Raw genomic sequence first — 27,696 nt, forward strand, 5'->3', positions numbered from 1 at the left:
TCCTTGACCCTAACCTCCCCCCTGGACCCAGACCCCCACCCCCCTGAGTGTGACCCTGTAACCCCTAGGCTGCCTGAGCCCTAAGTGACTCTAACCCTGGAGTGCAGGTGTGGTCTCTAGTGGTTAACCCTAGGAGCCTGAGTGTAGGGTGGCTTCTGTAACCCTAGTGTGGTGGGGCTCCCCCTAGTGGCGGGTGGGGGTGGTGTAGGGTTGTGTATATATAGTGTATAGAAAGAAATAAAAATAATAAGAGAATGGAAAATAATTTGCATATGGAATGAAATGAGTGGCAGGGTTAGGATGCTAATTGGGAGTAAAGAATTATTATTTTAATAAATTGGGATAATAATTGATTACTCCCAATTAGCATGCTAAAGAGAGGGAAAGAGTAAAGAGAGGGAAAGAGTAAAGAGAGGGAAAGAGTAAAGAGAGGGAAAGAGTAAAGAGAGGGAAAGAGTAAAGAGAGGGAAAGAGTAAAGAGAGGGAAAGAGTAAAGAGAGGGAAAGAGTAAAGAGAGGGAAAGAGTAAAGAGAGGGAAAGAGTAAAGAGAGGGAAAGAGTAAAGAGAGGGAAAGAGTAAAGAGAGGGAAAGAGTAAAGAGAGGGAAAGAGTAAAGAGAGGGAAAGAGTAAAGAGAGGGAAAGAGTAAAGAGAGGGAAAGAGTAAAGAGAGGGAAAGAGTAAAGAGAGGGAAAGAGTAAAGAGAGGGAAAGAGTAAAGAGAGGGAAAGAGTAAAGAGAGGGAAAGAGTAAAGAGAGGGAAAGAGTAAAGAGAGGGAAAGAGTAAAGAGAGGGAAAGAGTAAAGAGAGGGAAAGAGGAGATAGACAAAATTAAAGTGGACAAAAATCATAAAATAAAAACAGAGCCCAGAGGGGGGAATCTAACCACAGAGGAAAAGGAAAAAAAAAAAGGAGATATACTGAAATAAGGAGAAATAGAATAATCAACATAAGGCTAACATTATCACAGTAGAGATAAAATAGAAAACCTACAGGAAAGAACACAGAGGGAGAAAGCAAAGGTAAGCACAAAGCAAGAGGGGGAAAGCAAAGGAAGACAGCAAGGCAGGACAGAGAAAGAAACAAAGAAGGTCAATGAGAGACAAAATAAGAGAAAAAATTTGTCCCGCTCTTTCTTTCTTTTTTAGGAGGCCATAGAAAGACCACCATACAAATAAGAACCAGGATAAATTTTCTCTCCTATTTTGACTTCAAAGGAGAAGATGAACAAGAGCAAAGGACTTCCATGCAACATGTACTGGAAATAACACAACAGAAACAAACAACAACATTCTCTTTATTTGAAAGGAGACACAAACACAGCCACCTCTATCATCTTTATTGCTCCAAAAAGAAAAAAAAAAACCACAACAATCTCCTTATTCCAACAGCATCAGAAACACCTCCACCTTCATTCATCACTACATAAGCATGCTCATCTCCACACTACACGACAGCTGCTTCTGCACCTGCAAAAAAAAAAAAGGGAGGGGGGAAAGACATGTCAGTTACAAAACACTAAACAAAACCACCCCGACAACATAACATACCAGCCCACCATCCACAGCAGCTGCACACACTCGTCACCAACCTTCTCTACAATCACACCAATGCTACACTCATCCAGCAGCATACACTCTGCCTCCCTGCACTTACAAGGAAACACCTGCAGTTTTTTGGGACAGCTCTCGGTAACAACATTACCGAGCGCTTCCAAATACCACCCTGCCTAGAAAACCCCGGCCCCGAGCCACAGCTCCGCACCAACATTGGCGATGATCGTCGCCTCGCAGAGTGACCGGGACCGGGGAAAAAAAAAACCCAGCCAGGGGAAGCAAAAAAAAAATCCCCCGGCTGGGGTTTTTTTTTTAAAAAATAAAAATGGAAAAAATTTTACTTGCTAACTACAGCCTGTAAGAACAAAAGGTGCATACAAGGTTAGACACATTCCATACCAAAAACCACCCAACATCCACACAACTGCCCACTCAGTCCCACCACAGGCACTCTGCCTCCCTGCACTTACAAGGAAACACCTGCAGTTTTTTGGGACAGCTCTCGGTAACAACATTACCGAGCGCTTCCAAATACCACCCTGCCTAGAAAACCCCGGCCCCGAGCCACAGCTCCGCACCAACATTGGCGATGATCGTCGCCTCGCAGAGTGACCGGGACCGGGGAAAAAAAAACCCAGCCAGGGGAAGCAAAAAAAAAAATCCCCCGGCTGGGTTTTTTTTTCAAAAAATAAAAATGGAAAAAATTTTACTTGCTAACTACAGCCTGTAAGAACAAAAGGTGCATACAAGGTTAGACACATTCCATACCAAAAACCACCCAACATCCATACAACTGCCCACTCAGTCCCACCACAGGCACTCTGCCTCCCTGCACTACATGGCAAACAGCACCAGTTTTTAGGACCGCTCACAGAAACAGCATTACCAAGCGTTTCCACATACCACCCTGCCTAAAAAAAAAACCCAGCCCAACCTGCACAGCAACATTGGCAATGATCAAATCACCTCAGGCAGTGAACAACACCACAGGAAAAAAAAGTCAGGGGGAAAAAAAAAAAAATTCAACCACCTGGGGGTTTCCATTAAAACAAAACCTCTAAATGCTAAGTACAATCAGAAAACAAACCAAACACATGCATACAGACTTGGATACACTCAATACCAAACCCAAACAACAACCACACAATTACCCACACCCTCCCACCGCAGCCCTTCCTCACCTCTACTAACACAGCCAATTTCCACCCATTTAAAAGGGAACGCTGCACTGCCGTGAACAGGCTCCCACCAAAAACACCATTCCTATCCATCAATAAATAAATATACAAAAAATAAAACTACGCTTTGCCTTACAGTTTCACTCTCACAGAAACCCTAACAAGGACCCATGGATACAGTACTTAGCACAGCCCACACCCTCAACTACACGCACAGGCAAGGCAGCTCCAGCTCCACCCACAAAGACACAAACACACAGACACAACAAAAATCACAGCACAAACAACACTCTCAGCCAGAAAGCCCTACAACAACACATCCCTGCAGCTCACAGGCACAGGAGAAGCCCATAATGGCAAGCAGCTGGCAAAGCCAGGACCATCAATGCACAAGAGGCTGGCCAGAAAGACCCAAGACCACGACCACACAGGGAAGACCACCCTGAAAGGATACCACGAAGGCAAGGAAGAGCAGCCATGGAAGGCAAGGAAGAGCATTGCCACAAAGATGAATGGCTGCAGAAGGCAAGGAAGAGCAGCCATGGAAGGCAAGGAAGAGCATCGCCACAAAGATGAATGGCTGCAGAACACAAGGAAGAGCAGCCATGGAAGGCAAGGAAGACCATCGCCACAAAGATGAATGGCTGCAGAAGGCAAGGAAGAGCGGCCATGGAAGGCAAGGAAGACCATCGCCACAAAGATGAACGGCCACGGAATGCAAGGAAGAGCGACCGCGGAAGGCGAGGAAGAGCATCGCGGAAGATGAACAGCCACAGAAGGCAAGGAAGAGCATCGCCACAAAGATGAACGGCCGCGGAAGACGAGGAAGAGCGGCCGCGGAAGGCAAGGAGCATCGCCACAAAGATGAACGGCCGCGGAAGGCGAGCACTATCGCCACAGAGATGAGCGGCCACAGACAGCTACAATGCAAATTCAGCGCAACACACCGACCCTTTTGGTGGGAGGCACACAAGGAGACACCATCCATTGACGCAACGCTGAGCGCTCAGGCCACTCAATAGCCTGCGGATGCCTAACACCCTAGCCCTGCAAGGTTTACACCGTGCTCCACCATCACACAGGACAACAGCAACATCAAGACCTCAGCAAAACACAGGACACCTACAACACACACAGAACACAGCACACAACAACACAGACACAGGCTGGAGCTGCCCGGACTACCATACCCACCTCTCCCTCTACCTCACACACAGCACCCACCCTCACGAGGCCTCCACACAACACTGATTGGCAGCACACACACACACACACACCCACCCACCCACACACACACACTGCCCAAGACACACCAACACCCTTGACCCCCTCCACTTAGCTTGGGCACTGCCGTGCGTCACCGTCCATCCTCAAGAGCCAGCCTCGATGCCAGGCACCTCCTCTCTGACCTTCCTTCGCCCTCACCACCTGCCAAAACAGAGCACAAGCCATCACCTGCATGCCACACAGCTCCAGCCTCTTCCCCAAAAAACACCCCCCTCCAAAACAACACGGTCCCTCCGCTCACCTGAAACACGTCCGTTCCAAACTCAGACATCCTGCCCAGCACTAGGACACCCACAGCACCTGGGAAAAACAACACAAAGTCACTCTTCTGCCAGGCAGCACCCAACAGCCCTACTACAAAGGGCACACCGTGCCACTCACCTCAAATCCTCAGCCATCCAGGAAGAGGCCCCCCACAGCACCTGACAAAAAGCACAACAAAAGACATTACTGAGAGGCAGCCTGACACCACCCAACCACAGAATAAAGCTCTCAACGACAAGCTGCCCCCGCTTACCTGCTCAGCCTCCGCCTCAGCGCTCAGCTTCTCCACACCACAACTGCATCCTGCACCTGCAGAACCAGAGACAATACCACAGCTTGAGGGGATGCCCACAAAACCGCAGCCCGTCCGCACCCACCCCTTGCTCCCACACCTTTACCTGTGCCGCTCACCCTTCCCCACTGCCATGCTACAGGAGGCCACACCAAGCTCTGCCACGCACCTGCAAAACCAGAACAGCACCGGGCAACAGGCACAGCACCAACAACACAACAGCCCCGCTCCACACACTGCTCCATCTCTCACACCAACACTCACCTGGCCAGGCTCCTCCTAGGCACAAGCAACCCACTTGCCTCATGGCTTCCCACCTACAAACACAAAACAAAAAGCATTCAGCAAACCGCCACCCAGAACACTCTCTTGCCAACAACACTCACAAGCTCACCTCCTTAGTGCACATCTCGGTCTTCCTCCGTCTCCCTCGGGCACCCACAACACTGCTCTGCATCTGCAAAAGCAACACAAACTGCACCACCCAAAGGCAGACCTATCCCCATTCCACTACCCTTCACCACTCCATGCTGCACACTGCCATTGCTAAAACCCACAGGCAACGCACCTCCAGCCCCAAACAAACAGGCACACTCACACACAGCACACACAAACACAGAACAAAGCCCTAGGCAGAAAGAACAGTTCTCATGCATAGGACCCTGCGGGCCACAAAGCCCTACGATGCCACAACTGTGCACCTCAGAGGCTCGGGAAAAGCCCAGGAAAGTCAAACGCCTCGGTCCGTGACAGAAAGCAGCCAGCAAAGCCAGGACCATCAATGCACAAGAGGCTGGCCAGAAAGATCCAAGGCTGAAACCACACAGGGAAGAAAACCCTGAAAGCATGCCATGAAGGCGAGGAAGAGCAGCCGCAGAAGGCAAGGAAGAGCATTGCCACAAAGATGAATGGCTGCAGAAGGCAAGGAAGAGCAGCCATGGAAGGCAAGGAAGAGCATCGCCACAAAGATGAATGGCTGCAGAAGGCAAGGAAGAGCAGCCATGGAAGGCAAGGAAGAGCATCGCCGCAAAGATGAACGGCCACGGAATGCAAGGAAGAGCAGCCGCGGAAGGCGAGGAAGAGCATCGCCGCAAAGATGAACGGCCACAGAAGGCAAGGAAGAGCATCGCCACAAAGATGAACGGCCGCGGAAGGCAAGGAGCATCGCCACAAAGATGAACAGCCGCGGAAGGCAAGCACTATCGCCACAGAGATGAGCGGCCACAGACAGCTACAATGCAAATTCAGCGCAATACACCGACCCTTTTGGTGGGCGGCACACAAGGAGACACCATCCCTCGACGCAACGCTGAGCACTCGGGCCACTCAATAGCCTGCAGATGCCTAACACCCTAGCCCTGCAAAGTTTACACCGTGCTCCACAATCACACAGGACAAGAGCAACATCAAGACCTCTGCAAAACACAGGACACCTACAACACACACCACACACCACACAACAACACAGACACAGGCTGGAGCTGCCCGCACTACCACACCCCCCTCTCCCTCTACCTCACACACAGCACCCACCCTCACGAGGCCTCCACACAACACTGATTGGCAGCACACGCATACACACCCCCCCCACACACCGCCCAAGACACACCAACACCCTTGGCCCCCTCCACTTAGCTTGGGCACTGCCGTGCATCACTGTCCATCCTCAAGAGCCAGCCTCGATGCCAGGCACCTCCTCTCTGACCTTCCTTCAGTCACAAACCTTCGCCCTCACCACCTGCCAAAACAGAGCACAAGCCATCACCTGCATGCCACACAGCTCCAGCCTCTTCCCCAAAAAACACCCTCCTCCAAAACACCACGGTCCCTCCACTCACCTGAAACACGTCCCTTCCAAACTCAGACATCCTGCCCAGCACTAGGACACCCACAGCACCTGGGAAAAACAACACAAAGTTACTCTTCTGCCAGGCAGCACCCAACAGCCCTACTACAAACGGCACACCGTGCCACTCACCTCAAATCCTCAGCCATCCAGGAAGAGGCCCCCCACAGCACCTGAAAAAGCACAACAAAAGACATTACTGAGAGGCAGCCCGACACCACCCAACCAAATGATAAAGCTCTCAACAACAAGCTGCCCCCTCTTACCTGCTCAGCCTCCATCTCAGCACTCGGCTCCTCCGTGCCACAACTGCATCCTACACCTGCAGAACCAGAGAAAACACCACACCTTGAGGGGATGTTTGCAAAACCACACCCCGTCCACACCCACCCCTTGCTCCCACAACTTTACCTGCGCCACTCACCTGTCCCCACTGTCAGGCTACAGGAGGCTACACTGACCTCGGCCACGCACCTGCAAAACCAGAACAGCACTGGGCAACAGGCACAGCACCAACAACCCCACACTCTGCTCTGCTCCATCTCTCACACCAACACTCACCTGGCCAGGCTCCTCCTAGGCACAGGCAACCCACTTGCCTCATGGCTTCCCACCTACAAACACAAAACAAACATTGTTCAGGGAACCGCTGCCCAAGACACCCTCCTGCAAACAGCACTCACAAGCTCACCTCCTTAGAGCACGTCTCAGTCTTCCTCCGTCTCCCTCAAGTACCTGGAACACTGCTCTGCATCTGCAAAAGCAACACAAACTGCAGCACCCAAAGGCAGACCTATCCCCATTCCACTCCCCATCACCACTCCACTCTGCACGTTGCCATTGCTAAAACCCACAGGCAAGGCACCTCCAGCTCCAAACAAACATGCACACACACAAACAGCACACACAAACACAGAGGAAAGCCCTAGGCAGAAAGAACGATTCCCATGCATAAGACCCTGCTGGCCACAAAGCCCTATAACAGCACAACCGTGCACCTCAGAGGCTCAGGAGAAGCCTAAGAAAGAGTCAAATGCCACAAGCTGTGACAGCAAGGGGCCAGCAAAGCCAGGACTACGGAAGCACAAGAGGCTGGCCAAAAGGACCCAAGGCTGCGACCATGCAGGCAAGAAAACCCTGAAAGGATGCCGCAGAAGACGAGCGAAGAGCGGCCGCCGCAGAAGACGAGCGAAGAGCGGCCGCCGCAGAAGACGAGCGAAGAGCGGCCGCCGCAGAAGACGAGCGAAGAGCGGCCGCCGCAGAAGACGAGCGAAGAGCGGCCGACAAGCGCTCAAACATCACCACAAAGATGGCCAGCCACAGACAGCTATGATGCTAATTCAGTGCAACACACCAGCCCTTCTCACAGGCAGCACACAAGGAGATATGATCCACTGGCACAATGCTGAGCACTCGGGCCACTCAAAAGCCTCCGGATGCCTACCAGGCTACCGATGCAACATCTGTGCCATGCTCCATGAGCACAAAGAACAAGAGCAACATCAACACCTGAGCAAAACACAGGACACCTACAACACACACAGAACACAGCACACAACAACACAGACACAGGCTGGAGCTGCCCGGACTACCACACCCACCTCTCCCTCTACCTCACACACAGCACCCACCCTCACGAGGCCTCCACACTGTAATGACTGGCAGCCCAGGCACACACCCACCCACACACCCACACCACCCAAGACACACCAACACCCTTGACCCCCTCCACTTAGCTTGGGCACTGCCGTGCATCACTGTCCATCCTCAAGAGCCAGCCTCGATGCCAGGCACCTCCTCTCTGACCTTCCTTCAGTCGCAAACCTTCGCCCTCACCACCTGCCAAAACAGAGCACAAGCCATCACCTGCATGCCACACAGCTCCAGCCTCTTCCCCAAAAAACACCCTCCTCCAAAACACCACGGTCCCTCCACTCACCTGAAACACATCCCTTCCAAACTCAGACATCCTGCCCAGCACTAGGACACCCACAGCACCTGGGAAAAACAACACAAAGTTACTCTTCTGCCAGGCAGCACCCAACAGCCCTACTACAAACGGCACACCGTGCCACTCACCTCAAATCCTCAGCCATCCAGGAAGAGGCCCCCCACAGCACCTGACAAAAAGCACAACAAAAGACATTACTGAGAGGCAGCCCGACACCACCCAACCAAATGATAAAGCTCTCAACAACAAGCTGCCCCCTCTTACCTGCTCAGCCTCCGCCTCAGCACTCAGCTTCTCCACACCACAACTGCATCCTACACCTGCAGAACCAGAGAAAACACCACACCTTGAGGGGATGTTTGCAAAACCACACCCCGTCCACACCCACCCCTTGCTCCCACACTTTTACCTGTGCTGCTCACCCTTCCCCACTGTCATACTACAGGAGGCCGCACCAAGCTCTGCCACGCACCTGCAAAACCAGAACACCACTGGGCAACAGGCACAGCACCAACAACACAACAGCCCCGCTCCACGCTCTGCTCCATCTCTCACACCAACACTCACCTGGCCAGGCTCCTCCTAGGCACAAGCAACCCACTTGCCTCACGGCTTCCCACCTACAAACACAAAACAAACATTGTTCAGGGAACCACTGCCCAAGACACCCTCCTGCAAACAGCACTCACAAGCTCACCTCCTTAGTGCACATCTCGGTCTTCCTCCGTCTCCCTCGGGCACCCACAACACTGCTCTGCATCTGCAAAAGCAACACAAACTGCACCACCCAAAGGCAGACCTATCCCCATTCCACTCCCCTTCACCACTCCACGCTGCATGCTGCCATTGCTAAAACCCACAGGCAAGGCACCTCCAGCCCCAAACAGGCACGCTCACACACAGCACACACAAACACAGAACAAAGCCCTAGGCAGAAAGAACAGTTCTCACACATAGGACCCTGCAGGCCACAAAGCCCTACAATGCCACAACTGTGCACCTCAGAGGCTCGGGAAAAGCCCAGGAAAGTCAAACGCCTCGGTCCGTGACAGAAAGCAGCCAGCAAAGCCAGGACCATCAATGCACAAGAGGCTGGCCAGAAAGACCCAAGGCTGAAACCACACAGGGAAGAAAACCCTGAAAGCATGCCATGAAGGCAAGGAAGAGCGGCCACAGAAGGCAAGGAAGAGCATTGCCGCAAAGATGAATGGCCACGGAATGCAAGGAAGAGTGGCAGCGGAAGGCAAGGAAGAGCATCGCCACAAAGATGAATGGCTGCAGAAGGCGAGGAAGAGTGGCCATGGAAGGCGAGGAAGAGCATCGCCGCAAAGATGAACGGCCACGGAAGGCAAGGAAGAGCATCGCCACAAAGATGAACGGCCACAGAAGGCAAGGAAGAGCATCGCCGCGAAGACGAACGGCCGCGGAAGGCAAGGAAGAGCGGCCACGGAAGACGAGGAGCATCGCCACAAAGATGAACGGCCACGGAAGGCGAGCAGTATCGCCAAAGATGAGCGGCCACAGACAGCTACAATGCTATTTCAGTGCAACACACGCACCCTTTTGCTGGGCGGCACACAAGGAGACACCATCCCTCGACACAACGCTGAGCACTCAGGCCACTCAATAGCCTGCAGATGCCTAACACCCTAGCCCTGCAAAGTTTACACCGTGCTCCAGAATCACACAGGACAAGAGCAACGTCAAGACCTCAGCAAAACACAGGACACCTACAACACACACCACACAGTACACAACAACACAGACACAGGCTGGAGCTGCCCGGACTACCACACCCACCTCTACCTCATACACAGCACCCACCCTCACGAGGCCTCCACACTACACTGATTGGCAGCACACGCACACACGCACACACGCACACCCCCACACCGCCCAAGACACACCAACACCCTTGGCCCCCTCCACTTAGCTTGGGCACTGCTGTGCATCACCGTCCAACCTCAAGAGCCAGCCTCGATGCCAGGCACCTCGTCTCTGACCTTCCTTCACTCACAAACCTTCACCCTCACCACCTGCCAAAACAGAGCACAAACCATCACCTGCATGCCACACAGCTCCAGCCTCTTCCCCAAAAAACACCCTCCTCCAAAACACCACGGTCCCTCCGCTCACCTGAAACACGTCCGTTCCAAACTCAGACATCCTGCCCAACACTAGGACACCCACAGCACCTGGGAAAAACAACACAAAAGTCACTCTTCCGCCAGGCAGCACCCAACAGCCCTACTACAAAGGGCACACCGTGCCACTCACCTCAAATCCTCAGCCATCTGGGAAGACACCCCCCACAACACCTGAAAAAAAGCACAACAAAAGACATTACTGAGAGGCAGCCCGACACCACCCAACCAAATGATAAAGCTCTCAACAACAAGCTGCCCCCTCTTACCTGCTCAGCCTCCGCCTCAGCACTCAGCTTCTCCACACCACAACTGCATCCTACACCTGCAGAACCAGAGAAAACACCACACCTTGAGGGGATGTTTGCAAAACCACACCCCGTCCACACCCACCCCTTGCTCCCACACTTTTACCTGTGCTGCTCACCCTTCCCCACTGTCATACTACAGGAGGCCGCACCAAGCTCTGCCACGCACCTGCAAAACCAGAACACCACTGGGCAACAGGCACAGCACCAACAACACAACAGCCCCGCTCCACGCTCTGCTCCATCTCTCACACCAACACTCACCTGGCCAGCCTCCTCCTAGGCACAAGCAACCCATTTGCCTCATGGCTTCCCATCTACAAACACAAAACAAACATTGTTCAGGGAACCGCTGCCCAAGACACCCTCCTGCAAACAGCACTCACAAGCTCACCTCCTTAGTGCACATCTGGGTCTTCCTCCATCTCCCTTGAGTACCTGGAACACTGCTCTGCATCTGCAAAAGCAACACAAACTGCAGCACCCAAAGGCAGACCTATCCCCAATCCACTCCCCATCACCACTCCACTCTGCACACTGCCATCGCTAAAACCCACAGGCACCTCCAGCTCCAAACAAACATGCACACACACAAACAGCACACACAAACACAAAGGAAAGCCCTAGGCACAAAAAACAGTTCTCACGCAGAAGACCCTGCCAGGCACAAAGCCCTACAACACCACAACCCTGTGCCTTTCAGGCTCAGGAGAAGCCCAGGAAAGACTCAAATGCCATGGCCTGTGACAGCAAGGGGCCGGCAAAGCCAGGACTGTGGATGCACAAGAGGCTGGCCAGAAAAACCCAAGGCCACGATCACACAGGGAAGAAAACCCTGAAAGGGAGCCCCAAAGGCAAAGAAGCGCGGCCGCCGAAGAAGAGGCGAAGAAGCGCGGCCGCCGAAGAAGAGGCGAAGAAGCGCGGCCGCCGAAGAAGAGGCGAAGAAGCGCGGCCGCCGAAGAAGAGGCGAAGAAGCGCGGCCGCCGAAGAAGAGGCGAAGAAGCGCGGCCGCCGAAGAAGAGGCGAAGAAGCGCGGCCGCCGAAGAAGAGGCGAAGAAGCGCGGCCGCCGAAGAAGAGGCGAAGAAGCTATGTTGAAAATCTGCAACGACACAATGCCCCTTTTCACGGGCGGCACAGGAGATACAATCCCTTTGCACAACACTGCGCGCTGAGGCCAGTCCCAAAGCCTACAGATGACTACTGTGCTAGCCCTGCAAAGTCATCCTTTGTGCTCCAGGAACACAAAGGACAAGAGCAACATCAAGACCTAAGCAAAAGACAGGACACCTACAACATACAACACACAGCACACAACAACACAGACACAGGCTGGAGCTGCCCGGCCCCAAGCACAACCCCACGGCCTCGACCTCACCAAAAACAATCATCCTAAAGCACTACACTCATGGTCAGCAAACACACACACACACCCCTACCCCCAGAACAAGCCAACACCCTTGACCCCTCCACTTAGCTTGGGCACTGCTGTGCGTCACTGTCCATCCTCAACAGCCAGCCTCGATGCCAGGCACCTCCTCTCTCTGATCTGCCTTCAGTCACAAACCTTCACCCTCATCACCTGCCAAAACAGAGCACAAGCTGTCACCCGCACACCACGCAGCACCAAACTCTTCCTCCAAAAACACCCTCCTCCAAAACACCACGGTCCCTCCGCTTACCTGTGCCCTGTCCAAACTCCAACATCGTGGCCAGGCGGACACCCGCAACACCTGGGAAAGGCAACACAACACAGTTACTCTTCCGCCAGGAAACGCCCAATAGCCCTACAACAAAGAACTCACCGTTCCACTCACCCCAAATCCTCTGGCAAAAGGCCCCCCCACAGCACCTGAAAAAAAGCACAACAGAAGACATCACCAAGAACCAGCCCAACACCCCCCACTCACAGAATAAAGCGCTCAATGACAAGCTGCCCCTCACACCTGCTCAGCCTCCGTCTCGGCACTCAGCTTCTCTACGCCACAACTTCACGCAATGCCTGCAAAAACACAGAAAACACCACACCTTGAGGGCATGCCCACAAAACCAAAGTCCTTCGGCACCCACCCTTTCCTCCCACACCTTCACCTATGCCGCTCCACTCTGCACGCTGCCATTGCTAATAATCCACAGGCAAGGCACCTCCAGCCCCAAACAAACATGCACACACAAACAGCAGACACAAACACAGCAGAAAGCCCTAGGCACAAAGAACAATTCTCACACATAAGACCCTGCCGGGCACAAAGCCCTATGACACCACAACCGTGCAGCTTCAAAGCTCAGGAAAAGCCCACGAAAGAGTCAAACACCATGGCCTGTGACGGAAAGGGGCCAGCAAAGCCAAGACCATCACTGGACAAGAGGCCAGCCAGAAAGAAGCAAGGCCATGATCACACAGGGAAGAAAACCCTGAAAGGGAGCCCCAAAGGTGAAGAAGCGCGGCCGCCCGAGGCCGGCCACAGATGCTACGATGCAAATCTGGCACGACACAACGCCCCTTTTCACGGGCGGCACAGGAGGAGATGCAAACCCTTCGCACAACACTGAGTGCTCAGGCCACTCCAAAAACCTGCAGACGCCTACCGTGCTAGCCCTGCAAAGTCTGCATCGTGCTCCATGAGCACAAAGGACAAGAGCAACATCAACACCTGAGCAAAACACAGGACACCTACAACACACACCGAACACAGCACACAACAACACAGATACAGGCTGGAGCTGCCCGGCCTAGCACACCCCCCTCTCCCTCCGCCTCACACACAGCACTCATCCTCAGGAGGACTCTACACTGTAATGACTGGCAGCACACGCACACACACACCCCCCAAGACAAGCCAACACGCTTGGCCCTCCCAACTTAGCTTGGGCACTGCTGCGCCGTCCTCAAGAACCAGCCTCGATGCCAGGCACATCCGTTCTGCTCTTCCTTCAGTCACAAACCTTCGCCTTCACCACCTGCCAAAACACAACACAAGCGGTCACCTGCGCGCCAGATGCCTCCAGCCTCTTCACCAAAAACACCCTCCTCCCAAACACCACGGTCCCTCCCCTCACCTGCATCCTGTCCAAACTCCAGCATTGTGGCTGGGAGGACACCTGCGGCACCTAGGAAAGGCAACACAGTTACTATTCTGCCAGGCAACGCCCAACAGCCCTACAACAAAGGACACACCTTTCTACTGCAGCTCACACCCTCAGCCACCCCAGAAAAGGCCCACACAGCACCTGAAAAAGCACAACAAAAGACATCACTGAGAAGCAGCCCAGCACCAGCCCCACGGCACAGTAGAGCCCTGACCCAAACAGCTCCCCCTCTTACCTGCTCAGCCTCCGTCTCAGCGCTTGGCTTCACCACACCACAACTGCACCCAATGCAAAAAAAACTAGGGTACAAAACTAGGAAAAAATGTTTTCCCTGAACCCCTCCTGTCTCTTCTTTTCTGCAGTCCTGCAGAGCAACAAACAATTCCCCAACTCTCATCATCTCAGAAGAGCCCAGTGAAGAAGCTGCATCCCTTCCGCAATAAACTCAAAAACACCAGAAAACAACAGTGACCGTCAACAAAAGATACAACAGGATATTCAGAAGCCCTTTTTCAGCCCAAACAACCCACACCGACATGCTAGCCAAGAAAAAACCCTATCTCCTAAAAACACTTCCCTCTCATAATCACAGCTCCAGCTCAAGCTGCCTCATTGCTCTTCTATTGTTCAATGCCCTTCGCATCTCCAAGCGTACAAATAGGTCTTCCAGGATAGTTGTACATCCTCAGATGCAGTTATTTGCTAAGCCCATTACAAACTACCACTCCCACGGCAGATCAAAGGCAGAATGAACTCAGGGAAGAGAGACCCCCACTTTATATAACCCTAGGCCCCACCCACTTCCCTACCCAGAAACCCTTTGGAGGGGAGGGGCAAACAAACAGCAACCATAAATACATAGGGCTAGGCAGAAGCAATTCTTCTTCCACTCAGCATCTAGAACAGAGAGGACAGAAGGCATAAAGAGACCTCTTCTATGAAACAGAACATCTGTTTTGTTACTGAGACTTCATATAGTATCTACATTATCAAGAGGTAGGTCATTAAACTCCTTTTTACCTTAACTAACACAAGCCTTCAAATTAAAAACTACAAATGAGTTTTGGTTGTACTTAGGAAAAAAACTACAACATTCCACAGTGCCTACAAAGGGAATGCTATACCATAGTCCTCTAATGGGTTCAGGTCTGCATAGAATACAGCTGCTCTGGCAGGGCAACATTTCCTGAAGGGCAAACCAGGATCTCAAAATGAACTCTGGGAACAAGCCCTCTGCTGTAATAGGAACACTTCCTAAGAGGAATGGGTCTTCTATAGTACCTAAAACGATGAGGAAAAAAAGTCAGTGGCTGGAATGACTAGTTGTCCAGGAGAATACTATATCTGTATCACTAACTGGAGAACTGACACAAGGAGATCTCAGGATGGCTCCAGAGGGCACAACAGGGATGCTAAGAGGGCAGAAAGACCAATGCAGCATTCTGGGGCACAACAAAGAATAATCCAGAATAAAATAAAGGGGCTCCTCACAAGTCTGCAGGACCAATGGAAGTCTATGCAACACAACAAAGCTCTACAGAGGACTCCAGATTGGATTACACATTTCCAATGGAGACTAGAGAACAATAAAAAAAAAAAGCCAGTAGAGAATAACTAGAGTTTCCCCAAGGGGTCCAAGGGAAAACAAGGCTGCTAAGACCACTAGATGATGAACAGAGAGCACTGTTCAGAAAAGTTCTGAGGACACTACAACAATCTTAAAGGATTGACAGAGCCAAAAGATGGCTCTGGGAAAAAAGGAAAGCTGAAAGAGAACTCCAGAGTTCACTAGAGGGGTGCTAAAAAGCCTACACGACCAACAGAGGTCTGTGGGGAAAAGATAAAAGGCCAAAAAAGTGGGCGGGGGGGGGAGGGGAGAAAAATTGAGAGCTGCTGAAAGGGCTGGAGGGCCAACACAGAGCTCCATGTTGCAACAAAAGACTCCAGAAACATTTTGAGGCCACTACAGGGGTCCTAAATCAGTCTAGAGGATCAAGATACAGCTCTGAGAAATGAGGAAAGCCAAAAAGAGACTCCAGAGCACACTACAGGGGTTCTAAGGGGTCTACATGGCCAAAAAGAGAGTCTGAGGTGCAAGGAAGCCCTCAAGAGGAGTTCAGATGTGACTACATGGCTCAAGAGGGGTCTAGAGGGCCAGAAGACAGCTCTGGGGAACAAAGAAAGACAAAGAGAGGTCCCAAATACAAGAGCAACAAGCACAAAAAACTTCTAGAGCACAATTACAGCCAAAAGAGGGTTCCACAACAGACTGCAGAGCTGCAAAGACAGCTGCAGGGCCAAATGAGGGCTCTATGATCCAACAAAGACCTCCAAAGGGCTTTGGGAGGGACTACATGACCTGGAAGTCCAAAACAAAGCTCGGTAGCACTAGGAAGGCTGGAAAAGGAGTGCATACACACTAGAAAGTTACTGAGGGGCCCAGGAAGCCAACATACGTTTGCAGGGAAAGATAAAAGAGGAAAGGCCACGCAAGAACAGAGGACTGTCAACAGGGACAGAGAACTAACACATGGCTCTGGGAACCCAAAGGTCTCCAGAGGGCTCCTGATGTGAACACAGGAGTTCTAAGAGCTCTGGGGAGCCCCAAAAGCGAAACCTTCCAGAGTAGTCCGGAGGGAACTAGACGGGTGGGCCTAACCGCAAAAAAGCCTCGGGGGAACACGAGAAACCTGCGGAGGGGTTCTGGAGGACCTACACAGTACCAAAGGGGTCTGGAGGACCAGAAGACCGCTCTGAGGTACAACAACTACAGCAAGACTGATTCAGAAGACACGAGAGGGCTTCTAAGGGCTCTCAATAGCCACAAAGAGACTCTGGGGAAGGAGGAGGAGCTCCGTAGGGATTCTGGGCCACCTAGACAGTTTCAGAGAGCTCAGCACAAGCAAAAGACAGCTCTGGGCAGCAAGGAAGAGCCAAAGAGTGGTGCGGAGTGCTCTACAGTGGTGCAAAGGAGCATAGGGAGCCAAGATCCAGCTCTTGGGCATAGGGAAACCTGCCAGAGTAGTCCCGAGGGCACCAGAGGGGGCCCTCAAGGGTTTACATGGTCCAAAATCCCACTCTAGGGAAGGAGGAGGGGCTGAGGACGGCGTCTGGTCCACCTAGACAGTGCCTAAGGGGTCCGGAGAGCCAAAACAGTGCTGTGGTCTCCCCAGGGGCTCTGAGCTGGATAGAGCAGTGCTAAGAGCTGTGGGGGGCACCTACACAGCTCTGGGGCACGCCAAAGGTCTCCCCAGGGGCTCTGAGGTGGAGAGAGCAGTGCTAAGAGTTCTGGGGGGCCCGAAGACAGCTCTGGGGCACAGGGAAACCTGCCAGAGTAGTCCCGAGGGCACCAGAGGGGGCCCTCAAGGCGTGTGCCTAGCCAAAAGACCACTCTGGGGAAGAAGGAGGAGCTGAGGAGGGGGTCTGGGCCACCTAGACAGTGCCTAAGGGGTCCAGAGGGCCCGAAGACAGCTCTGGGGCACGCCAAAGGTCTGCCCAGGGGCTCTGAGGTGGAGAGAGCAGTGCTAAGAGCTCTGTGGGCCCCGAAGACAGCTCTGGGGCACAGGGAAACCTGCCAGAGTAGTCCCGAGGGCACCAGAGGGGACCCTCAAGGTGTGTGCCTAGCCAAAAGACATCTCTGGGGAAGAAGGAGGACCTTAGGAGGGGGTCTGGGCCACCTAGACAGTGCCTAAGGGGTCTGGAGGGCCAAAAGAGTGCTGTGGGGCACCCCAAAGGTCTCCCCAGGGGCTCTGAGGTGGAGAGAGCAGTGCTAAGAGCTGTGGGGGGCACCTACACAGCTCTGGGGCACAGGGAAACCTGCCAAAGTAGTCCCGAGGGCAGCAGAGGGGGCCCTCAAGGCGTGTGCCTAGCTAAAAGACCACTCTGGGGAAGGAGGAGGAGCTCAGGAGGGGATCTGGGCCACCTAGACAGTGCCTAAGGGATCTGGGGGGCCAAAAAACAGCTCTGGGGCACAACGAGTACTGCAATTGTAGTTCAGAAGTCACGAGAGGGCTTCTAAGGGCTCTGCATGGCCACAAAGAGACTCTGGGGAAGGAGGAGGAGCTGAGGAGGGGGTCTGGGCCACCTAGACCGTTCCTGAGGGCTCAGCACGAGCAAGAGCCAGCTCTGGCTAGCAAGGAAGAGCCAGAGAGTGCTGTGGAGTACTCTAGAGCAGTGCGAAGGGGCCTAGGGAGCCAAGATCCAGCTCTGGGCACAGGGAAACCTGCCAGAGTAGTGCCGAGGGCCCCAGAGGGGGCCCTCGAGGGTTTACATGGCCCAAAACCCCACTCTAGGGAAGGAGGAGGAGCTGAGGAAGGGGTCTGGGCCACCTAGACAGTGCCTAAGGGGTCTGGAGAGCCAAAAGACAGCTCTGGGGCACGCCAAAGGTCTGCCCAGGGGCTCTGAGGTGGAGAGAGCAGTGCTAAGAGCTGTGGGGGGGCCGAAGACAGCTCCGGGGCACAGGGAAACCTGCCAGAGTAGTCCCGAGGGCACCAGAGGGGACCCTCAAGGCGTGTGCCAGGACAAAAGGAGACTCTGGGGGAAAAGGAAGACCTCTGGAGGGGGTCTGGGCCACCTAGACCTTTCCTGAGGGCTCGGCACGAGCAAGGGACAGCTCTGGGCAGCAAGGAAGAGCCAAAGACTGGTGCGGAGCCCTCTAGAGCAGTGCGAAGGGGCCTAGGGAGCCAAGATCCAGCTCTGGGGCACAGGGACACCTGCCAGAGTAGTGCCGAGGGCCCCAGAGGGGGCCCTCAAGGCGTGTGCCTAGCCAAAAGACAACTCTGGGGAAGGAGGAGGAGCTGAGGACGGCGTCTGGGCCACCTAGACAGTGCCTAAGGGGTCCGGAGGGCCAAAACAATGCTGTGGTCTCCCCAGGGGCTCTCAGCCGGATAGAGCAGTGCTAAGAGCTGTGGGGGGCACCTACACAGCTCTGGGGCACAGGGAAACCTGCCAGAGTAGTCCCGAGGGCACCAGAGGGGGCCCTCAAGGGTTTACATGACCCAAAACCCCACTCTAGGGAAGGAGGAGGAGCTGAGGAGGGGGTCTGGGCCACCTAGACAGTGCCTAAGGGGTCCGGAGGGCCAAAAGAGTGCTGTGGGGCACCCCAAAAGTCTGCCCAGGGGCTCTGAGGTGGAGACAGCAGTGCTAAGAGCTGTGGGGGGCCCGAAGACAGCTCTGGGGCACAGGGAAACCTGCCAAAGTAGTCCCGAGGGCAGCAGAGGGGGCCCTCAAGGCGTGTGCCTAGCTAAAAGACCACTCTGGGGAAGGAGGAGGAGCTCAGGAGGGGATCTGGGCCACCTAGACAGTGCCTAAGGGATCTGGGGGGCCAAAAAACAGCTCTGGGGCACAACGAGAACTGCAATTGTAGTTCAGAAGTCACGAGAGGGCTTCTAAGGGCTCTGCATGGCCACAAAGAGACTCTGGGGAAGGAGGAGGAGCTGAGGAGGGGGTCTGGGCCACCTAGACCGTTCCTGAGGGCTCAGCACGAGCAAGAGCCAGCTCTGGCTAGCAAGGAAGAGCCAGAGAGTGCTGTGGAGTACTCTAGAGCAGTGCGAAGGGGCCTAGGGAGCCAAGATCCAGCTCTGGGCACAGGGAAACCTGCCAGAGTAGTGCCGAGGGCCCCAGAGGGGGCCCTCGAGGGTTTACATGGCCCAAAACCCCACTCTAGGGAAGGAGGAGGAGCTGAGGAAGGGGTCTGGGCCACCTAGACAGTGCCTAAGGGGTCTGGAGAGCCAAAAGACAGCTCTGGGGCACGCCAAAGGTCTGCCCAGGGGCTCTGAGGTGGAGAGAGCAGTGCTAAGAGCTGTGGGGGGGCCGAAGACAGCTCCGGGGCACAGGGAAACCTGCCAGAGTAGTCCCGAGGGCACCAGAGGGGACCCTCAAGGCGTGTGCCAGGACAAAAGGAGACTCTGGGGGAAAAGGAAGACCTCTGGAGGGGGTCTGGGCCACCTAGACCTTTCCTGAGGGCTCGGCACGAGCAAGGGACAGCTCTGGGCAGCAAGGAAGAGCCAAAGACTGGTGCGGAGCCCTCTAGAGCAGTGCGAAGGGGCCTAGGGAGCCAAGATCCAGCTCTGGGGCACAGGGACACCTGCCAGAGTAGTCCCGAGGGCCCCAGAGGGGGCCCTCAAGGCGTGTGCCTAGCCAAAAGACAACTCTGGGGAAGGAGGAGGAGCTGAGGACGGCGTCTGGGCCACCTAGACAGTGCCTAAGGGCTCCGGAGGGCCAAAACAATGCTGTGGTCTCCCCAGGGGCTCTGAGCTGGAGAGAGCAGTGCTAAGAGCTGTGGGGGGCACCTACACAGCTCTGGGGCACAGGGAAACCTGCCAGAGTAGTCCCGAGGGCACCAGAGGGGGCCCTCAAGGGTTTACATGACCCAAAACCCCACTCTAGGGAAGGAGGAGGAGCTGAGGAGGGGGTCTGGGCCACCTAGACAGTGCCTAAGGGGTCCGGAGGGCCAAAAGAGTGCTGTGGGGCACCCCAAAAGTCTGCCCAGGGGCTCTGAGGTGGAGACAGCAGTGCTAAGAGCTGTGGGGGGCCCGAAGACAGCTCTGGGGCACAGGGAAACCTGCCAAAGTAGTCCCGAGGGCAGCAGAGGGGGCCCTCAAGGCGTGTGCCTAGCTAAAAGACCACTCTGGGGAAGGAGGAGGAGCTCAGGAGGGGATCTGGGCCACCTAGACAGTGCCTAAGGGATCTGGGGGGCCAAAAAACAGCTCTGGGGCACAACGAGTACTGCAATTGTAGTTCAGAAGTCACGAGAGGGCTTCTAAGGGCTCTGCATGGCCACAAAGAGACTCTGGGGAAGGAGGAGGAGCTGAGGAGGGGGTCTGGGCCACCTAGACCGTTCCTGAGGGCTCAGCACGAGCAAGAGCCAGCTCTGGCTAGCAAGGAAGAGCCAGAGAGTGCTGTGGAGTACTCTAGAGCAGTGCGAAGGGGCCTAGGGAGCCAAGATCCAGCTCTGGGCACAGGGAAACCTGCCAGAGTAGTGCCGAGGGCCCCAGAGGGGGCCCTCGAGGGTTTACATGGCCCAAAACCCCACTCTAGGGAAGGAGGAGGAGCTGAGGAAGGGGTCTGGGCCACCTAGACAGTGCCTAAGGGGTCTGGAGAGCCAAAAGACAGCTCTGGGGCACGCCAAAGGTCTGCCCAGGGGCTCTGAGGTGGAGAGAGCAGTGCTAAGAGCTGTGGGGGGGCCGAAGACAGCTCCGGGGCACAGGGAAACCTGCCAGAGTAGTCCCGAGGGCACCAGAGGGGACCCTCAAGGCGTGTGCCAGGACAAAAGGAGACTCTGGGGGAAAAGGAAGACCTCTGGAGGGGGTCTGGGCCACCTAGACCTTTCCTGAGGGCTCGGCACGAGCAAGGGACAGCTCTGGGCAGCAAGGAAGAGCCAAAGACTGGTGCGGAGCCCTCTAGAGCAGTGCGAAGGGGCCTAGGGAGCCAAGATCCAGCTCTGGGGCACAGGGACACCTGCCAGAGTAGTCCCAAGGGCCCCAGAGGGGGCCCTCAAGGCGTGTGCCTAGCCAAAAGACAACTCTGGGGAAGGAGGAGGAGCTGAGGACGGCGTCTGGGCCACCTAGACAGTGCCTAAGGGGTCCGGAGGGCCAAAACAATGCTGTGGTCTCCCCAGGGGCTCTCAGCCGGATAGAGCAGTGCTAAGAGCTGTGGGGGGCACCTACACAGCTCTGGGGCACAGGGAAACCTGCCAGAGTAGTCCCGAGGGCACCAGAGGGGGCCCTCGAGGGTTTACATGACCCAAAACCCCACTCTAGGGAAGGAGGAGGAGCTGAGGAGGGGGTCTGGGCCACCTAGACAGTGCCTAAGGGGTCCGGAGGGCCAAAAGAGTGCTGTGGGGCACCCCAAAAGTCTGCCCAGGGGCTCTGAGGTGGAGACAGCAGTGCTAAGAGCTGTGGGGGGCACCTACACAGCTCTGGGGCACAGGGAAACCTGCCAAAGTAGTCCCGAGGGCAGCAGAGGGGGCCCTCAAGGCGTGTGCCTAGCTAAAAGACCACTCTGGGGAAGGAGGAGGAGCTCAGGAGGGGATCTGGGCCACCTAGACAGTGCCTAAGGGATCTGGGGGGCCAAAAAACAGCTCTGGGGCACAACGAGAACTGCAATTGTAGTTCAGAAGTCACGAGAGGGCTTCTAAGGGCTCTGCATGGCCACAAAGAGACTCTGGGGAAGGAGGAGGAGCTGAGGAGGGGGTCTGGGCCACCTAGACCGTTCCTGAGGGCTCAGCACGAGCAAGAGCCAGCTCTGGCTAGCAAGGAAGAGCCAGAGAGTGCTGTGGAGTACTCTAGAGCAGTGCGAAGGGGCCTAGGGAGCCAAGATCCAGCTCTGGGCACAGGGAAACCTGCCAGAGTAGTGCCGAGGGCCCCAGAGGGGGCCCTCGAGGGTTTACATGGCCCAAAACCCCACTCTAGGGAAGGAGGAGGAGCTGAGGAAGGGGTCTGGGCCACCTAGACAGTGCCTAAGGGGTCTGGAGAGCCAAAAGACAGCTCTGGGGCACGCCAAAGGTCTGCCCAGGGGCTCTGAGGTGGAGAGAGCAGTGCTAAGAGCTGTGGGGGGGCCGAAGACAGCTCCGGGGCACAGGGAAACCTGCCAGAGTAGTCCCGAGGGCACCAGAGGGGACCCTCAAGGCGTGTGCCAGGACAAAAGGAGACTCTGGGGGAAAAGGAAGACCTCTGGAGGGGGTCTGGGCCACCTAGACCTTTCCTGAGGGCTCGGCACGAGCAAGGGACAGCTCTGGGCAGCAAGGAAGAGCCAAAGACTGGTGCGGAGCCCTCTAGAGCAGTGCGAAGGGGCCTAGGGAGCCAAGATCCAGCTCTGGGGCACAGGGACACCTGCCAGAGTAGTCCCGAGGGCCCCAGAGGGGGCCCTCAAGGCGTGTGCCTAGCCAAAAGACAACTCTGGGGAAGGAGGAGGAGCTGAGGACGGCGTCTGGGCCACCTAGACAGTGCCTAAGGGCTCCGGAGGGCCAAAACAATGCTGTGGTCTCCCCAGGGGCTCTCAGCCGGATAGAGCAGTGCTAAGAGCTGTGGGGGGCACCTACACAGCTCTGGGGCACAGGGAAACCTGCCAGAGTAGTCCCGAGGGCACCAGAGGGGGCCCTCGAGGGTTTACATGACCCAAAACCCCACTCTAGGGAAGGAGGAGGAGCTGAGGAGGGGGTCTGGGCCACCTAGACAGTGCCTAAGGGGTCCGGAGGGCCAAAAGAGTGCTGTGGGGCACCCCAAAAGTCTGCCCAGGGGCTCTGAGGTGGAGACAGCAGTGCTAAGAGCTGTGGGGGGCACCTACACAGCTCTGGGGCACAGGGAAACCTGCCAAAGTAGTCCCGAGGGCAGCAGAGGGGGCCCTCAAGGCGTGTGCCTAGCTAAAAGACCACTCTGGGGAAGGAGGAGGAGCTCAGGAGGGGATCTGGGCCACCTAGACAGTGCCTAAGGGATCTGGGGGGCCAAAAAACAGCTCTGGGGCACAACGAGTACTGCAATTGTAGTTCAGAAGTCACGAGAGGGCTTCTAAGGGCTCTGCATGGCCACAAAGAGACTCTGGGGAAGGAGGAGGAGCTGAGGAGGGGGTCTGGGCCACCTAGACCGTTCCTGAGGGCTCAGCACGAGCAAGAGCCAGCTCTGGCTAGCAAGGAAGAGCCAGAGAGTGCTGTGGAGTACTCTAGAGCAGTGCGAAGGGGCCTAGGGAGCCAAGATCCAGCTCTGGGCACAGGGAAACCTGCCAGAGTAGTGCCGAGGGCCCCAGAGGGGGCCCTCGAGGGTTTACATGGCCCAAAACCCCACTCTAGGGAAGGAGGAGGAGCTGAGGAAGGGGTCTGGGCCACCTAGACAGTGCCTAAGGGGTCTGGAGAGCCAAAAGACAGCTCTGGGGCACGCCAAAGGTCTGCCCAGGGGCTCTGAGGTGGAGAGAGCAGTGCTAAGAGCTGTGGGGGGGCCGAAGACAGCTCCGGGGCACAGGGAAACCTGCCAGAGTAGTCCCGAGGGCACCAGAGGGGACCCTCAAGGCGTGTGCCAGGACAAAAGGAGACTCTGGGGGAAAAGGAAGACCTCTGGAGGGGGTCTGGGCCACCTAGACCTTTCCTGAGGGCTCGGCACGAGCAAGGGACAGCTCTGGGCAGCAAGGAAGAGCCAAAGACTGGTGCGGAGCCCTCTAGAGCAGTGCGAAGGGGCCTAGGGAGCCAAGATCCAGCTCTGGGGCACAGGGACACCTGCCAGAGTAGTCCCGAGGGCCCCAGAGGGGGCCCTCAAGGCGTGTGCCTAGCCAAAAGACAACTCTGGGGAAGGAGGAGGAGCTGAGGACGGCGTCTGGGCCACCTAGACAGTGCCTAAGGGGTCCGGAGGGCCAAAACAATGCTGTGGTCTCCCCAGGGGCTCTGAGGTGGAGAGAGCAGTGCTAAGAGCTGTGGGGGGCACCTACACAGCTCTGGGGCACAGGGAAACCTGCCAGAGTAGTCCCGAGGGCACCAGAGGGGGCCCTCGAGGGTTTACATGACCCAAAACCCCACTCTAGGGAAGGAGGAGGAGCTGAGGAGGGGGTCTGGGCCACCTAGACAGTGCCTTAGGGGTCCGGAGGGCCAAAAGAGTGCTGTGGGGCACGCCAAAAGTCTGCCCAGGGGCTCTGAGGTGGAGAGAGCAGTGCTAAGAGCTGTGGGGGGCACCTACACAGCTCTGGGGCACAGGGAAACCTGCCAAAGTAGTCCCGAGGGCAGCAGAGGGGGCCCTCAAGGCGTGTGCCTAGCTAAAAGACCACTCTGGGGAAGGAGGAGGAGCTCAGGAGGGGATCTGGGCCACCTAGACAGTGCCTAAGGGATCTGGGGGGCCAAAAAACAGCTCTGGGGCACAACGAGAACTGCAATTGTAGTTCAGAAGTCACGAGAGGGCTTCTAAGGGCTCTGCATGGCCACAAAGAGACTCTGGGGAAGGAGGAGGAGCTGAGGAGGGGGTCTGGGCCACCTAGACCGTTCCTGAGGGCTCAGCACGAGCAAGAGCCAGCTCTGGCTAGCAAGGAAGAGCCAGAGAGTGCTGTGGAGTACTCTAGAGCAGTGCGAAGGGGCCTAGGGAGCCAAGATCCAGCTCTGGGCACAGGGAAACCTGCCAGAGTAGTGCCGAGGGCCCCAGAGGGGGCCCTCGAGGGTTTACATGGCCCAAAACCCCACTCTAGGGAAGGAGGAGGAGCTGAGGAAGGGGTCTGGGCCACCTAGACAGTGCCTAAGGGGTCTGGAGAGCCAAAAGACAGCTCTGGGGCACGCCAAAGGTCTGCCCAGGGGCTCTGAGGTGGAGAGAGCAGTGCTAAGAGCTGTGGGGGGGCCGAAGACAGCTCTGGGGCACAGGGAAACCTGCCAGAGTAGTCCCGAGGGCACCAGAGGGGACCCTCAAGGCGTGTGCCAGGACAAAAGGAGACTCTGGGGGAAAAGGAAGACCTCTGGAGGGGGTCTGGGCCACCTAGACCTTTCCTGAGGGCTCGGCACGAGCAAGGGACAGCTCTGGGCAGCAAGGAAGAGCCAAAGACTGGTGCGGAGCCCTCTAGAGCAGTGCGAAGGGGCCTAGGGAGCCAAGATCCAGCTCTGGGGCACAGGGACACCTGCCAGAGTAGTCCCGAGGGCCCCAGAGGGGGCCCTCAAGGCGTGTGCCTAGCCAAAAGACAACTCTGGGGAAGGAGGAGGAGCTGAGGACGGCGTCTGGGCCACCTAGACAGTGCCTAAGGGGTCCGGAGGGCCAAAACAATGCTGTGGTCTCCCCAGGGGCTCTCAGCCGGATAGAGCAGTGCTAAGAGCTGTGGGGGGCACCTACACAGCTCTGGGGCACAGGGAAACCTGCCAGAGTAGTCCCGAGGGCACCAGAGGGGGCCCTCGAGGGTTTACATGACCCAAAACCCCACTCTAGGGAAGGAGGAGGAGCTGAGGAGGGGGTCTGGGCCACCTAGACAGTGCCTAAGGGGTCCGGAGGGCCAAAAGAGTGCTGTGGGGCACGCCAAAGGTCTGCCCAGGGGCTCTGAGGTGGAGACAGCAGTGCTAAGAGCTGTGGGGGGCCCGAAGACAGCTCTGGGGCACAGGGAAACCTGCCAAAGTAGTCCCGAGGGCAGCAGAGGGGGCCCTCAAGGCGTGTGCCTAGCTAAAAGACCACTCTGGGGAAGGAGGAGGAGCTCAGGAGGGGATCTGGGCCACCTAGACAGTGCCTAAGGGATCTGGGGGGCCAAAAAACAGCTCTGGGGCACAACGAGAACTGCAATTGTAGTTCAGAAGTCACGAGAGGGCTTCTAAGGGCTCTGCATGGCCACAAAGAGACTCTGGGGAAGGAGGAGGAGCTGAGGAGGGGGTCTGGGCCACCTAGACCGTTCCTGAGGGCTCAGCACGAGCAAGAGCCAGCTCTGGCTAGCAAGGAAGAGCCAGAGAGTGCTGTGGAGTACTCTAGAGCAGTGCGAAGGGGCCTAGGGAGCCAAGATCCAGCTCTGGGCACAGGGAAACCTGCCAGAGTAGTGCCGAGGGCCCCAGAGGGGGCCCTCGAGGGTTTACATGGCCCAAAACCCCACTCTAGGGAAGGAGGAGGAGCTGAGGAAGGGGTCTGGGCCACCTAGACAGTGCCTAAGGGGTCTGGAGAGCCAAAAGACAGCTCTGGGGCACGCCAAAGGTCTGCCCAGGGGCTCTGAGGTGGAGAGAGCAGTGCTAAGAGCTGTGGGGGGGCCGAAGACAGCTCCGGGGCACAGGGAAACCTGCCAGAGTAGTCCCGAGGGCACCAGAGGGGACCCTCAAGGCGTGTGCCAGGACAAAAGGAGACTCTGGGGGAAAAGGAAGACCTCTGGAGGGGGTCTGGGCCACCTAGACCTTTCCTGAGGGCTCGGCACGAGCAAGGGACAGCTCTGGGCAGCAAGGAAGAGCCAAAGACTGGTGCGGAGCCCTCTAGAGCAGTGCGAAGGGGCCTAGGGAGCCAAGATCCAGCTCTGGGGCACAGGGACACCTGCCAGAGTAGTCCCGAGGGCCCCAGAGGGGGCCCTCAAGGCGTGTGCCTAGCCAAAAGACAACTCTGGGGAAGGAGGAGGAGCTGAGGACGGCGTCTGGGCCACCTAGACAGTGCCTAAGGGGTCCGGAGGGCCAAAACAATGCTGTGGTCTCCCCAGGGGCTCTCAGCCGGATAGAGCAGTGCTAAGAGCTGTGGGGGGCACCTACACAGCTCTGGGGCACAGGGAAACCTGCCAGAGTAGTCCCGAGGGCACCAGAGGGGGCCCTCAAGGGTTTACATGACCCAAAACCCCACTCTAGGGAAGGAGGAGGAGCTGAGGAGGGGGTCTGGGCCACCTAGACAGTGCCTAAGGGGTCCGGAGGGCCAAAAGAGTGCTGTGGGGCACCCTAAAAGTCTGCCCAGGGGCTCTGAGGTGGAGACAGCAGTGCTAAGAGTTCTGGGGGGCCCGAAGACAGCTCTGGGGCACAGGGAAACCTGCCAAAGTAGTCCCGAGGGCAGCAGAGGGGGCCCTCAAGGCGTGTGCCTAGCTAAAAGACCACTCTGGGGAAGGAGGAGGAGCTCAGGAGGGGATCTGGGCCACCTAGACAGTGCCTAAGGCGTCCAGAGGGCCAAAAGACAGCTCTGGGGCACAACGAGTACTGCAATTGTAGTTCAGAAGTCACGAGAGGGCTTCTAAGGGCTCTGCATGGCCACAAAGAGACTCTGGGGAAGGAGGAGGAGCTGAGGAGGGGGTCTGGGCCACCTAGACCGTTCCTGAGGGCTCAGCACGAGCAAGAGCCAGCTCTGGCTAGCAAGGAAGAGCCAGAGAGTGCTGTGGAGTACTCTAGAGCAGT

At 56.1% G+C, this 27,696-nt stretch overlaps 1 protein-coding gene across 1 annotated transcript in view; it reads right to left on the bottom strand.

Moving 5' to 3' along the window:
• Window positions 1-1,326: 1,326 nt before the first annotated feature.
• The window catches only part of LOC138067907 (uncharacterized), a 113,971-nt gene continuing 87,601 nt past the window's right edge, over window positions 1,327-27,696 (bottom strand). Inside the window, exons 4-35 of the mRNA XM_068951263.1 lie at window positions 14,146-14,188; window positions 13,999-14,051; window positions 13,881-13,931; window positions 12,767-13,781; window positions 12,638-12,672; window positions 12,503-12,553; window positions 11,217-12,402; window positions 11,087-11,139; window positions 10,929-10,991; window positions 10,784-10,839; window positions 10,648-10,688; window positions 10,507-10,565; window positions 10,300-10,406; window positions 9,068-9,130; window positions 8,938-8,990; window positions 8,780-8,842; window positions 8,635-8,690; window positions 8,499-8,539; window positions 8,359-8,417; window positions 6,981-7,033; window positions 6,844-6,893; window positions 6,686-6,741; window positions 6,552-6,592; window positions 6,412-6,470; window positions 6,205-6,311; window positions 4,968-5,030; window positions 4,838-4,890; window positions 4,680-4,742; window positions 4,535-4,590; window positions 4,399-4,439; window positions 4,259-4,317; window positions 1,327-4,158 (exon numbers count right to left, since the gene is read on the bottom strand). Of these exons, the coding sequence (XP_068807364.1) occupies window positions 6,434-6,470; window positions 6,552-6,592; window positions 6,686-6,741; window positions 6,844-6,893; window positions 6,981-7,033; window positions 8,359-8,388 (267 nt within the window). The 5' untranslated portion in view covers window positions 8,389-8,417; window positions 8,499-8,539; window positions 8,635-8,690; ... (14 more) ...; window positions 13,999-14,051; window positions 14,146-14,188 and the 3' untranslated portion in view covers window positions 1,327-4,158; window positions 4,259-4,317; window positions 4,399-4,439; ... (4 more) ...; window positions 6,205-6,311; window positions 6,412-6,433. The remainder of the gene's footprint in view (window positions 4,159-4,258; window positions 4,318-4,398; window positions 4,440-4,534; window positions 4,591-4,679; window positions 4,743-4,837; window positions 4,891-4,967; window positions 5,031-6,204; window positions 6,312-6,411; window positions 6,471-6,551; window positions 6,593-6,685; window positions 6,742-6,843; window positions 6,894-6,980; window positions 7,034-8,358; window positions 8,418-8,498; window positions 8,540-8,634; window positions 8,691-8,779; window positions 8,843-8,937; window positions 8,991-9,067; window positions 9,131-10,299; window positions 10,407-10,506; window positions 10,566-10,647; window positions 10,689-10,783; window positions 10,840-10,928; window positions 10,992-11,086; window positions 11,140-11,216; window positions 12,403-12,502; window positions 12,554-12,637; window positions 12,673-12,766; window positions 13,782-13,880; window positions 13,932-13,998; window positions 14,052-14,145; window positions 14,189-27,696) is intronic.

This window comes from Struthio camelus, chromosome 7 (assembly GCF_040807025.1).
Source record: "Struthio camelus isolate bStrCam1 chromosome 7, bStrCam1.hap1, whole genome shotgun sequence".
Lineage (NCBI taxonomy): Eukaryota > Metazoa > Chordata > Aves > Struthioniformes > Struthionidae > Struthio > Struthio camelus.